This window comes from Magallana gigas, chromosome 3 (genome assembly GCF_963853765.1).
Source record: "Magallana gigas chromosome 3, xbMagGiga1.1, whole genome shotgun sequence".
NCBI lineage: Eukaryota > Metazoa > Mollusca > Bivalvia > Ostreida > Ostreidae > Magallana > Magallana gigas.
This window is the reverse complement of record NC_088855.1, coordinates 43,619,855-43,632,573: the sequence shown is the minus strand read 5'-3', so window position 1 is coordinate 43,632,573 and position 12,719 is coordinate 43,619,855. Positions and strand designations below refer to the sequence as shown.

Here is a 12,719-nt window from a genome sequence, read left to right as displayed (position 1 = left end):
TCATTGTTGGCCACTCGGCCACGAGTCTTTAAATAATTGAAATCAACAAGATTTGTCTGTTTTTTGAGCTAAGGCTATGCAATTTGTGTATATTTCACTTGAAACCAGCGTCATTCTTAACTTGTTATGATGCAAGAAATAGATAGCTACGTCCTACCGAAAGTCCAAGGTTTTGTTAAAATGGTTCTAAAACTATGAAGACCAAAAAAATATACAAATTACTGAAAAAATATTATTACAATTCTTTTCTGAAGACATTTAGTGACATGATTTCAAACTTTAAAGAGCAAATGAATTTTAAAAAGAAAGTCAACATTGATATTTGTCCTAAATAAAAACAGAAAATCAAATTCTGGTAACATTTCCTATCACTGTCATAGATGTTTTCACCTTTATTAATTAACAAAAAATACCAAAGTATTAAAAACCACAGAAAAAGGAAATCTCCCAAGACTAGAAAAAAAATTTGACAAAGAAAAATACCAAACTATAGTTAATGTATTGAAATAACACCAGTAAACTGAGAAATGATGACTGTAATCATAGAAGTAAGATATAAAGAATAAACTGGCCACTTTGTCTCCTATGGTGCAGTATGATTTGCAAATTACATGCACATTACATGCATTTGTAGATGTACAGTAGATGTAAACAATGGAATAAGCACTGTAGATTCTACAACAAGAACTGAGTTTTCCTGCCTTGTGATTTACTTCTGAAACAAGTCAATCTCTGGTGGCACTTTGACCCACTCCCCGATCCCTATTTGAGCACAGTGTCGTCTAAAGGCGTGCTTTGCAGTCTGATACTTCTGGCTAGATTTTTTTGCTGATGCATAGGAGGCTAAATTTAAAAACTGATGCTGCTTTGTTAATTTTGCTAACTCCCTGAATCTGTGTAGAAATCCTGCCTTACACAATCGGCTAGCTCCTGTGGGTCCTGCTACATGGGGCGAACTATGAAAAAGGGAAGATTATAATGGCTAACATACAGGTATTCATGTTTTCTAAACTAAATGCGTGATTTTCAAATGGGAAACAAACAAATCAATATTCTGTTTTTTACGGTGAGTAAATTACATGTACCTCTTATCCGTTCTTCCATTAAATCCATTGACAACCTCAACTTTTTCGTCACCCTCGGACCAGTTGGCACTGAGATGTGTGGGTTGTGTCCCCTGATAAGGCGAGACCAGATTTGGGTGGGACAAAACAGGATGATTTATTTTGAATTTTGGGGGCAGAGATTCCTGTAAAATGTCATACACTCGGCAGCACACAGCCCGAGAAAAATGTCCATGATCATAACCTTTACCTGCAAATAGTTTCGATAGTTTACACAAATAGGTGCAAAATTATTCCTTTGATAGTTCATGAAAAACATTACATGCACTGCAAAAAGCATATGTTGAGCATGATAAAAGATCACTGATTAAAGTTAAGTTACTAGCTTCATTAAAAGTTTCTGCTGCATTACAGATGCATATTTTGTGTAAGAAACTAAGATTTCTTACAAAATAATTTTTCAAGATATTGTTGGTTACAGATTTTTATATCCCTTCAGATTAAAAAGCAAAATTCTGCATTCATTTTATCATTACTTACCCACGATGATAGAGGAGAGGTAAACAGGAGCCACAAAGTAGCTGAGCAGCGCCCCCTGGAGGCCACACACATTCCACTGTAACAATTTATCACTGCAGGACATCACCAGGAGGTCCTCCCCCGCCTCAAACGCCTCAGCAACCTGAGGTTTCTGATGCTCCTCAACAGGCTCCACCATACCTACCAGTTAAAGAGGATATTTTTGAAAAATACATGTACTGGTTTTGTTTGTTACAGAGTCATGAAATAGTTTTACAGCAGGCAATGGTTTTTATGCAAAAACTAAATATTTCAATTAAATTCTGGTAAAAATAACTGTATGAAAATTAAGAGTTGAATAGCTGGGAATAAATGGTTACATATACATCTTTTGTGTTGAGGATTATATTCCATGAAGATAATAAATATTAAAAATTTTGTGATAACTTGTTATTTATTAAGTACATTACAGATACTGTATTTAAGTTTGTGTTACATAATACTACGTTTCTGTGCAATTGACATTTTAAATTGCTTCATGGAGTACATGTTCTGTCCATACATTTATATGTATAAAATATTACTATTTTGTAATAACCCTCCACAAAATTGAACAGGGCAACATCACTCGATTTACCATCTTCATTCTTTGTACAAAACCAGCCTGGTAGGTCATCACCAAAGGCAGGTACATGTGCACCCTGTCTCACCAGGCCATCCGTCGTAGGGGTCAAGGGTCGATTTGGCCTAAAAATATCAAACATGCCTGGTATATTATTTAGCTTGGATAAACTAATAAAGTGTATGATTATCTCATTTTCACACCAAAGCAAAGCTGTGAGCAGATTGTGACAAGTTAGTAAGTAACTTGACAGCTACATATTTGGTGAATAATTTGTTGAAAATTGGGACTGAAAAGTGCATAGGTTGCATGCACTCACTACCCTGCAAAAACAATACAATGAAACATTTGCACTAAATCAGCAATTTCAGAAATTGTAAAAAAAAATCTTTTCCTCATATATAAATCTGAAACCTAAAAATGTGGGCCAATGGATTAAGGAAATATATATCCACTTATTTATTAAACATTTCCCTAAAAGTAAAAACTAATTTTGAAGAGCAATACACTTATGATTAAACACTTTAAACCCTTAAGCTGTTTCATACATACATGTATTAATAATTTTATAGTTTTCTATGATGTAGATTCATTTTGTATTGTTATTAATAAGCTGGACATTCATACAGAGGTCAAAAGTTGAAAAATATGAATTTAATGAATGGTTTACTAGTAGAATTCATCACCCTGGATTGTGGGTGGCTTTAGGAATGAAACACAGGAAGGGAGAAATGAACACTTTCATACTCCAAAGAAAATCAAAATTATGAAAATTTTAAAAGCAAATTATTTTCATTGGTTTTGGAAAAAATTACCCTTATATATATATTGTATATATATAGGGATCTGTACAAACTGATTAACTCATGTGTGTGCAGAGATCCTTCAGCATGAACATAGATCTGCTGGTAAAACTAAACAGTAAACACAATTGATTCTTTTGTTTACATTTAATTATAATCATGTGTCAGATGTGGCCCTTCATTATTAAAAAACTTCTATGACGTCACCCATTCACCCTTCAGCATGAACATGGATCTGCTGGTAAAACTAAACAGTAAACACAATTGATTCTTTTGTTACATTTAATTATAATCATGTGTCAGATGTGGCCCTTCATTATTAAAAAACTTCTATGACGTCACCCATTGTATTAAGTCAACGTTTATTTTCACTATTCAATCAGCGGTTGTTGGATATATAAATATCAAACTGATGGGAAGTTGGATATTTTTAATATCAAACCGCCCATCAGTTGGATATTCAAATATCCAACAGTGCATCAAACAAATAAAAATGACAAAATGTTGAAAACGTGTATTTCAACATAAATCCAAATCTATAACACAGAATCTTGTCATCCATACATGTACATCGGATAAGCCACCAATGAAATTTCAGCAGAAATACATGTATTTCCTTTTTCTTAATTTTAATAGACTTGGGATCACATATTAAATCACTTCCATAAACACTTTTAGACCTTCTCTTTGAGCCTTGAACCATAACACTCCTTTCATTAGCTTTAAAAATAAAAGGAAAATTGTCGCTCTATGACTACGTAAGACTCCTATCAAATTTTTTCCACAAATCATCGTCTGTTAATTTATGTCAAAATTCTGATTTTTCCTTTCTGATTGCAAGTATAAAATATCATTCAAACGGTATCCGTGCCTTTCCCGGAACTGTGAACTTCTATACTTTGCGTTAAAAAAATCATCATCTAAATATATGTCTGCGCAGTACAGCGGAATGGTTTTCTTTAACATGAGCACCTGTTCACTCGTCCATGAATAAAAGGTGTGTTTGGTAAGACTATAAAAATTGTGTATGGTACTGTTGGAATTATAAATGAGCTAGGTGCTTTTGTATTACAGCACAGTTGGATATATGAATGGGTCATTGCTTCTTTGAGGTCCAGTGAGGGGAATTTTTTTTAAGTAAGATAAATAACTCGATAGTGTTGAATAGTTTAGAGAAAACATCCCCTCCTCGGGCCTTCTGCCCTCGGAGAGAATGTTTTCTCTAAACTGTTCAACACTATCTCGTTATTTATCCATTACAGAGCAAATTTGAGATGTTTTTTGTATGCTTAGTACCAGGTGTGTTTGATCTTAGTTCAGTGGTACAGAACAAGAAGTTGAAAATGTAACAAGAGGCTCACAGGCCTTGACGGTCACCTGAGTACTAAAGCCCTTAGTTTGTTACAACAGTTGGAGGGACCTCAGATTTTCTATTCCACAGCTCCAGTGGTCAAATATTGTAACATTTTTGTAATAAAAGACCTGCAGGCCTTTTTAAACAGTCAATCTTTAATAACATTTACGATAGTTTCATTTATAATACACACAGAAAAAAATCAAGGAAAAGACTCATGTCCCACCAAACTATCATTCAAAAGAGTAATGACGAAATTTGGAACCTTCAAATCAACAGGAAACGTAAATATCATAGATGCTTCAACTTTCCTAGAGTGAAGCCTTTTACTCACATTTCCTCCACATAATAGGCGTAGTCCCCACAGCTCGGATGACTGATGTACAAGTGAATAGAGATGTAGTCTTTTAACTTCAAGAAGATGGAGTTCTCCGCCTCCTGTTCAAATATGGACAGCACTTTGCTACCCTCATAAAAACTCTTGGCCTCCTTGTACAGGTACCTACAACAGCAAGGAAAAGGACCTAGAGCTGTCATTAATCTAAATTAAATCAAAAATTAATTTATGTGATATCCATGGTAGGTCTACAAATGTGTTGAAAAATATTTTGTATCAGATATATGTAATGCATAATGGAGGAGAGGGGGAGCCTGCAGAGGTCAATCATAATCCTATATTTACAGATAATTTGTACTTTTACAATACAAAACCACTTATACTCATTAACATGGGTTAAAGCTTTGCACAAAGACTGATCTTACTTGAGTAGTGCCCTCCTGGCCGTGGCTACACTGTGACTGTCCACGAGACTCCGGCCGTCCATGGTAAAGCTTTCACTGGACAGAGACCGTGTTCCTGTCCCCAGGGCCACCACATCACCCACAGCATCACCTATCACAATGCAAATTCCAGTAACTCTGGCTATACAACTGATCAAATCTTACATTTTCAAATTACTGCACTATTGCAGTTGTTTCTTTTGAAGTCTGGTTTACCTCTTCTGACAATAAATGCAGCAAGATGAAGTTCCTTCTGGAGAAGTTCTGGCACCATTTGGAGAACTTTATGGGCATGTTTAAAACAAGCACTTGCCATTTTATCCTCTATGGTCAATGAAACAGTTTGACTTCTGATTACCTAATATATAAATTATATTGTCTGAAAGTTTGAAATCAATCAAAATGACCAGAAAATTCCATTTTAGTTTAAGGTGGAATAACACATGATCACAAAATGCCTGACCGCTGATCAAAATGACATTTCATTTTATTAAAAGGATTTTATGGACTAAAACATGTAACTTACTCCATAGCCAAGTGGATAAATTGTCAGACTTGTGATCCGTACATCCCGAGTTCGAATCCCGCAGGGGCTTTTGTTGTTATTTACTGGAATAATTATTTTAGATATTCAATTTTTATCCCCAAACTGCAAATTTTTCGTTTATTTGTACAGTTTATTTATCATTATATCTTTCATTATCAAAAAATTTCCTGTTAATTTGAGTGACTTTTTCCAGGTGTGTTATTCCACCTTAAGATCATCTACATGCACTTTATATTCAATTAAATCAATGAGAAACATAATAAAGTAAGAAATTTCAATGTCGGTTAAAAAAAAAAACTACCAATAGCTGATTTATTATATGACAAAAATGCATCAATATCTTATCTTAAAAACATCTACAGATCTGAAATTACCACTATGCATAAAAAAAAATGTGGAAAAGTTTGCCCTAAAACTCTCAATATTTGTATCTGAAAAAAAAATTAATTTTCAGGAACCATAACCTGCTAGAGATTTCTATCAATTTACGTGTGCAGAACTTGGATTTCATTTGTAATTCGTCAATACAATAAATACATTGAACTGCACACTATATACATGTATCAGTTCTATGTCTGAAAACATGGCTATTTTCAAGACTTACATCAATGAAGAACAAAAGACAAAGGGCATGGTATAATTGTCAATATGTTTCCTTGCCATTCTAGATGTAAAATTCAGGCATGACAGTCTTCAGGTGTTTGTGTATGAATAAAAACAAGTTCTGTTTTTTTAACATGTTCCATGTCTAACAAAAAACCATGTTAATTCAAATGAAATAGGGTATCTACATGTAGGCCTACTTGGTATTTGTAATTTTTTCAGGGTATAAAAAACTTTAAGTCTGCAAGTTTCCATTTCACATGTATATTATATATGCCTAGAATCGACAATCTAAAGGCAACCTCCACTGTAGATAGAACTTGTGAACAGGTTTTCGTTGCCAAGTTACCTCATCATTGGCCATCAGTCTGTACAGGGCCTGTTCAGCAACACTCCTCTTGGCGTCCTTCTTGGAATTGGCAAACGCTTCCACAATAAACTCATCCCGTACAAACACTGCAGCGCCAAACCTGAGGAAGAGGTGTCAAAGTACATGTCAATTATTAAGCTGTGGTAGCTTTTAAATACAAGGTGATAATTTTTCCAAACACATTCGGTAATCAAAGAATTTTAATCAGGAATTAAACCCTTATACCATTCTTAAGAATTTTCACTGCAACAAAATTCAAACCTGTACAAGTTTAAATTCTAAGGATGCATTTTAGTTCATTAACCTATCATCAGATATCAAATAGTAGATAAAGTAATGTTATCAGGATTTTTATAATCAATTGTACCAGAAATGTTTAAGGTTTCTATTCATGAGTAAAGACCTTTTCCTCCTTTAATAGAGATGATCAGGGTATTTAATAAATAATTTCCCATTAGAATGTTTATCCTTACCAGTGCCCCTCTGATCCAAAGATAGCTAACTTTGATTAATAAATCTCACAATTTTTAACAATTAAGAGATCATTAACCCTTACTCCTAGAGACCAGACATTAAATCTTACCCTTGTGGGCCTGCTTGGTCACCAACTTCTATTTTGAATGGCAGCATTTTATGGGCACAATATTCTTGAAGTTTGTTAATGGGATTCTTTGACTCATCCTTTAAAATAAATTGTATTGAAAATCAAAATCCTACTTTTCCTTAGTTTGTTTTTCAGTAAATGCTAAGTAAAATAACTCGAGTCCTCTCTGAATTTATATATAAGATATAAACATGTAACATCATATTTTATAAATAGGTTATTTTGTATTTACACACTTTTTTGAGAGGTTTCTCATGGGAGGTAATTCTTCCAGGTTCTGTTAATAGTTTCCTCCCCATCGCATCAAACATTACAGACCCATCTGTAATTATAACATACCAGTACACATCTTACAAACAGTTGGATATAGATTAATCTTTGAAGAAAACAAACATCTTGCTAACATGCATTTTTCACCCTAAAACAACTTGTCCTAAGAAAAAAAATCCATTCATTCTTACCCCTTTTAAGAGATTACAGTGCTTTTTTGTAAACCTATTTCTATACAACAGATATTTCATTATAAACTTAGACCAGTTCATATAAGCAAAAAAAATAATGATTTGGAATCAGAAAAAAAAATTCATAATAAAATCCCACCATCCTCATCAATTTCTTCTTTATCAAACCCTAAGATGATGTTGAAAGCGATTCTGGCACTGTTGGCTTTAGCTTCCTTCTTGGTGGAACCAATGCCTTGTGGGTACTCTTTACCGTCCACATTACAAACATAGGCAAACGTCTGCTTGAATGTGTAGGTCAAAACTGCATCCTCGCGATATGAAACTACAAGTCTTTTTAATGAACAGTATTCATTTAAGGCACTGATCGGCTGCTTGGATCCATTTCTAAAATTTTCTATGAGCTCCCTAGGAATCTGAATGGGTAAAAAAAGAAATTATACCTACAGGTGCACTTGCATATCACTTGAAACATGAAAATAGAATCTATGCAATGAAATAAAAGCAATTCTGAAATAATAAATGAATAAATAAATGATATATAATTCATATAATTATAGATATATCAAGAGAACCATTATCTTAAGATGGCAAGATTTTCATACCTCTTTTGGGATCTTAGATGCTGTACTTTCTGATGGCGGGGTGACCGGTCTCTGATTCAGCCCAGGGATGTAGCTCTGTGTGGCAGCAAACATTGCTAAAAAGACAGAATAACAAGCTACCAAAGATATAATGATGTACTTTGGTGTATGTCAAAACAATAATCAGAAAAAGAAAAATGATAGGTTTTCATGTATTAATTTGTATAATTAATTCCTTACCGAACAATGATAATTTTAATGAAATTTACTTCTTATTCTATACAATGAAGATTTGGAAAATATAGAAAATACATCAATTTTTAATGAGTTGTGTCAGCCAATGAAAGAGTAAAAGTTGTTCTTTGTTGTAGAACTCCGTTGATATCAATATTAAAATGAGATAATTTTTATTGACAATCTTATCACTGAGAGAGCCATGGCCAGGATGTACAATACTCTACCATATTACTAGTTGAATGAAAAGGGAAAATCTTGTAGCTCAGGAAGTATAAACCATAGCAAGAAAAGCATAGTTGCTTATTCATTCAGTTTACTTAAAACACGTTGTTTATTTCTTGTGCAATCATATTGAATAGTTTTAGTTTTAGAAACAGGTCCAAGCTGGTGTTACATGGCACATATAGATATTAATTATAACGATATTTCATGTACATGTAATCAAATATTACAGCTAAGAAAAGGAGGTATTTTCAAAATGTTATAAAATCTCCTGTGACAGTCAGACTGACTCAAATACTGGCATCAGAAACCTCAGATGCTAGAGCACCTGACTAGAGATTCAGGGGGGCCCAGGTTCAAATCCTGGTCTGGTTCTTCATTATATTCCATATCAGGATATGTTACATATGGACAATATGGTAGCGTGCCAACCCCTGAAATTGATAGGTTACTCCTGCCAGCTAGGGAAGAGCCTGGGGTGTTCTTTGGGGGCAAAGATCACTAATGGGTGCGGGGAAGGAATGTGACAGTCAGATCAGTTCAAATACCAGAAACGTCAGTTGGTAGAGCACCTGACTAGAGATTCAGGGATTCCCGGGTTTAAATCTTGGTCTAAACCATTATCTATCCCATCCCTGGTAATTATACTCAAAACCACAGCTTTGAATTTAAGACGATATCTCCTCTAAATCCAATAGCAAGTTAATTAATTAGTTATATTGTCTCAATTTCCTCCATTAACATACATGAGAAATGATCGATGACTTGTACCTGGAATAGCCCGTATGAAAAGAACTTGTTTCAAAATCTTCAGAAGTCTTACACTAAAATCAAACTGATGTTATAGAGGGCGAAGCCCTCTCACGGGCCCGAAGGGCCCGTGAGAGCGAAGCTCTCCCTATAGACAACACGTGTACATATGTCTAATAATAGAAATTACACTCTATACATATTGAAAAACTTTTCCAATATGGAGGAAAAAAGAATAACTTCACGCGCAGTGACATCACCGGCATCCATGTTGAATTTGAATCTCGTACTAACTTCACGTTTTGTGATAATTTATCAGCTTTGTTTAATGAGTGATAAATACATTCAAACTTACCTAATGTGTTCTTGAAAAATTAATTCCTAATTTAAGAAAACAAATTTTCGTTTCCTACAACTTTCAACAGTTGTATTAGATCCGATCAAATGAATTTCAGGACATCTGATTGGCCAAAAAACGTGTTTCAACAGTGAAGCAGTTTTAATTCATTGTTATTAAAATATAACATCATGTATTTGAATTAAATTTGCTTTCTGATTACTATTTAAAAACACCAAAGACTTTTCTCCAACTTTCAATTTGAAATTTCGTTTTATAGGTTTCATCTCAAATCATAGCCTAACATACTCATACCCAGGTCATTTTGTACCCAGAATTTAAATTAATTATCAAAATAAAAAAAAAATTAAGTTACGACCAATAACTAATTCAATACAAAACAAAAGAAAATCAAAACTTAATTTTGTAGACATCCTAATCTTTGACAGACACATTGTAAAATATTTCCCCATTCTAATTCACCCCCCCCCCCAAAAAAATGTGTAAACCATTTGTATATGATTAAAAAAATACAATAAATGTTCAAATTACTCCCAAACCGCCATAAAAATAAAAGCAAATAGGGAGATAATTTGGAGTAATATGCATTATAAATACTTAAAAATTATTTATAATAGCAAGTACTAATCTGCATTCACAATCACAAATATGCATTGAACACTAAATGTAAGACATTTGTCAGACAAACTCAGATTAAATTATACACCCCGGTATGTACAATACACATGAAGGACATAATTTTCACCTTATGATGTGAATTAGCTAGGGTACTATCTCAATTCTCTAGTTTTAATGCACAAACCAATCATTGAATGTTTAATAATTCAGTGTTTGGATGACAAATTTTAGTGAATTTATGGAACATTAATTATATCTGTCCATACAAGTGAAATAATCTCAAGATAAATTGATTTTCTTGTTTTTTAAAAATATACGTCATTACTCTTTAATTCATGTTTTATGCATACAATTAAAATAAGGGTCCGAAGTAAAAAGTTAAAATACTTCATGCTGAGAAATTATCCAGTGAGAGATCTGCGATGTAGATACTACATGTACCTGCAGCCAGATATTATCAAATATATGTACAAAAAATTACTTCAGACTAGACAATAAGACATCAAAATAATACACATGTATATTGATAATTAAAATAATTTTTACCTGTCCCAAGATTTTTTTCTTCATTATTAGTTATTCATAAATATCCCTACCTTTGCTAGCCAAGGGTTTGTGATCTCCAGGAGTGGCGTGGATCAAAAACCCTTGGCTTACGAAGAAGAAATATTTCAGGGTTCAAACAATATTTATTTACATATCAGAATGAAAATTTGTTTACAGGTTTTTGTATCTCTCTCTCTCTCTCTCTCTCTCTCTCTCTCTCTCTCTCTCTCTCTCTCTCTGACTTGTTCGGCTGACAAAGCGGCTGTTAAAATAAAAATCTATGGAGATTTGTATTGCAAATGATACATTTTTTTTTCCTGTGAAAATCTATGAGTAAAAAAAAGAAGATGTTTTCATGAAGGATTTCAACTGTTTTTCTTTTACCTGTGTACGTTTCTATAACATTGTCAAAATGTGATGGAGAGAGTAACCTGGGGCAGAATATATAGTCTATAGAATATCAGGGCCGGGTTGAACAAATTTAATAAGCAATAAGATTAGAGAGTCAAAACAAAACAATTTATGATGCCAAAGATGATTAAAAGGGCATCTACTGATCTAGCCCCATTTATATTGGCTTCGCCCTCCAAACGGTTACACCGTAAAACATATTATTTTTACGACAACTTACTTGTTTACATTCACAAAAAGGTTGTTATATAAATGATTTTAAAAATCTCAAACTTAATGCTGTAGCATATAAATAGACAAACAGAATCTGCAGTATAAATCTTTGTTTAGTTATACCAAAAGAGTAGTATGTAATGTCATAACTAATTAGTAACATGGTAGATATAACTGCACTATACCTTGTTTCTGTCAACAAACTGAAACTGGCCACATGCAAATCGATGTTGACAGTTCAAACTTTAGTTCAAACCCGAACTGAATGTGAAAATTTTATTATAACCTTCGGGAACAAATTTTCATTTTTTAAAACTCCCGTTTCGATACTTCGAAGATAATCGTTTTCTGTTTTCAATGAACAGATGTATATACCATCTATCTATTCCAAGAAAGGAAAAAAATGACCGAAAATGATTATTGATCGGGTTCGCAATTCTGAATTTAGCGCCAAAAAGCGTTACGGCTAAAAACCTAACTATTCCAGAGACCCCAAATTGTGCAGTTTGATTGTTTGTGGTTATAATAAACGGCAAAGTACGAATGTAGTTGCTAAAACCGCTGTATGTGAAGTTCTTTGCTGAGTTTATGGACAATATATTTCAATTCTTCAAGACACGTTTAAATGAAAAATTATTTTTTACATTGCATTGTGGTCATGATGGGGAGTGGGGGATTCTTACAACTTACAGCCCCCCCCCCCCCCCCAATCAAAGATGTATATTTTCTAGAGGAATTTTTTATAGGCAGTTTTTTCTGAAGGAAATTTAGTTGTCGTACCATCTTAATTTCCTGGGGGAATATAAGCCTAATTATACGGATACCTATTCCTAATTCTATGACAGATGAAACACATAAATGAATTACAGTAGTGGTAATGATCAAATAGTAAAAAGTCAATACTCTATGTGGTCTTTTCACAACAATCGACTCAGAAAAATGTATTACAAAGGACATCATTAGTTTTACGGAGCCATCCAAGTATTTTACAACAAAGTATTACTTATAATATTTCTTAATTGGTCTAAAGGACGGCAAATACAAACTTTGCAA

General features: G+C 33.5%; 1 protein-coding gene across 1 annotated transcript; it reads right to left on the bottom strand.

Moving 5' to 3' along the window:
* Positions 1-257: 257 nt before the first annotated feature.
* Positions 258-12,080, bottom strand: LOC105338043 (adenosine deaminase domain-containing protein 1). The gene is made up of 13 exons (XM_011443011.4): positions 11,852-12,080; positions 8,333-8,427; positions 7,867-8,143; positions 7,503-7,588; positions 7,246-7,343; positions 6,642-6,762; positions 5,359-5,500; positions 5,125-5,254; positions 4,697-4,864; positions 2,221-2,330; positions 1,605-1,784; positions 1,086-1,314; positions 258-956 (listed from the first exon to the last, which is right to left on the bottom strand). Exons 2-13 carry the CDS (start codon positions 8,423-8,425, stop codon positions 710-712), a joined length of 1,881 nt encoding a protein of 626 aa, XP_011441313.3. The 5' UTR covers positions 8,426-8,427; positions 11,852-12,080; the 3' UTR covers positions 258-709.
* Positions 12,081-12,719: the final 639 nt, after the last annotated feature.

What these genes read in the sequence shown, in the direction of transcription:
- LOC105338043 (XM_011443011.4), bottom strand. Translation starts at nt 8,425, where the DNA reads ATGTTTGCTGCCACACAGAGCTACATCCCTGGGCTGAATCAGAGACCG. An exon ending in GACTGATGGCCAATGATGAG is followed by an intron (nt 5,501 to 6,641) that starts GTAACTTGGCAA and finishes TTTATATATTAG; the next exon opens with GTAATCAGAAGTCAAACTGT. An exon ending in GCCTATTATGTGGAGGAAAT is followed by an intron (nt 2,331 to 4,696) that starts GTGAGTAAAAGG and finishes TGATATTTTTAG; the next exon opens with GCCAAATCGACCCTTGACCC.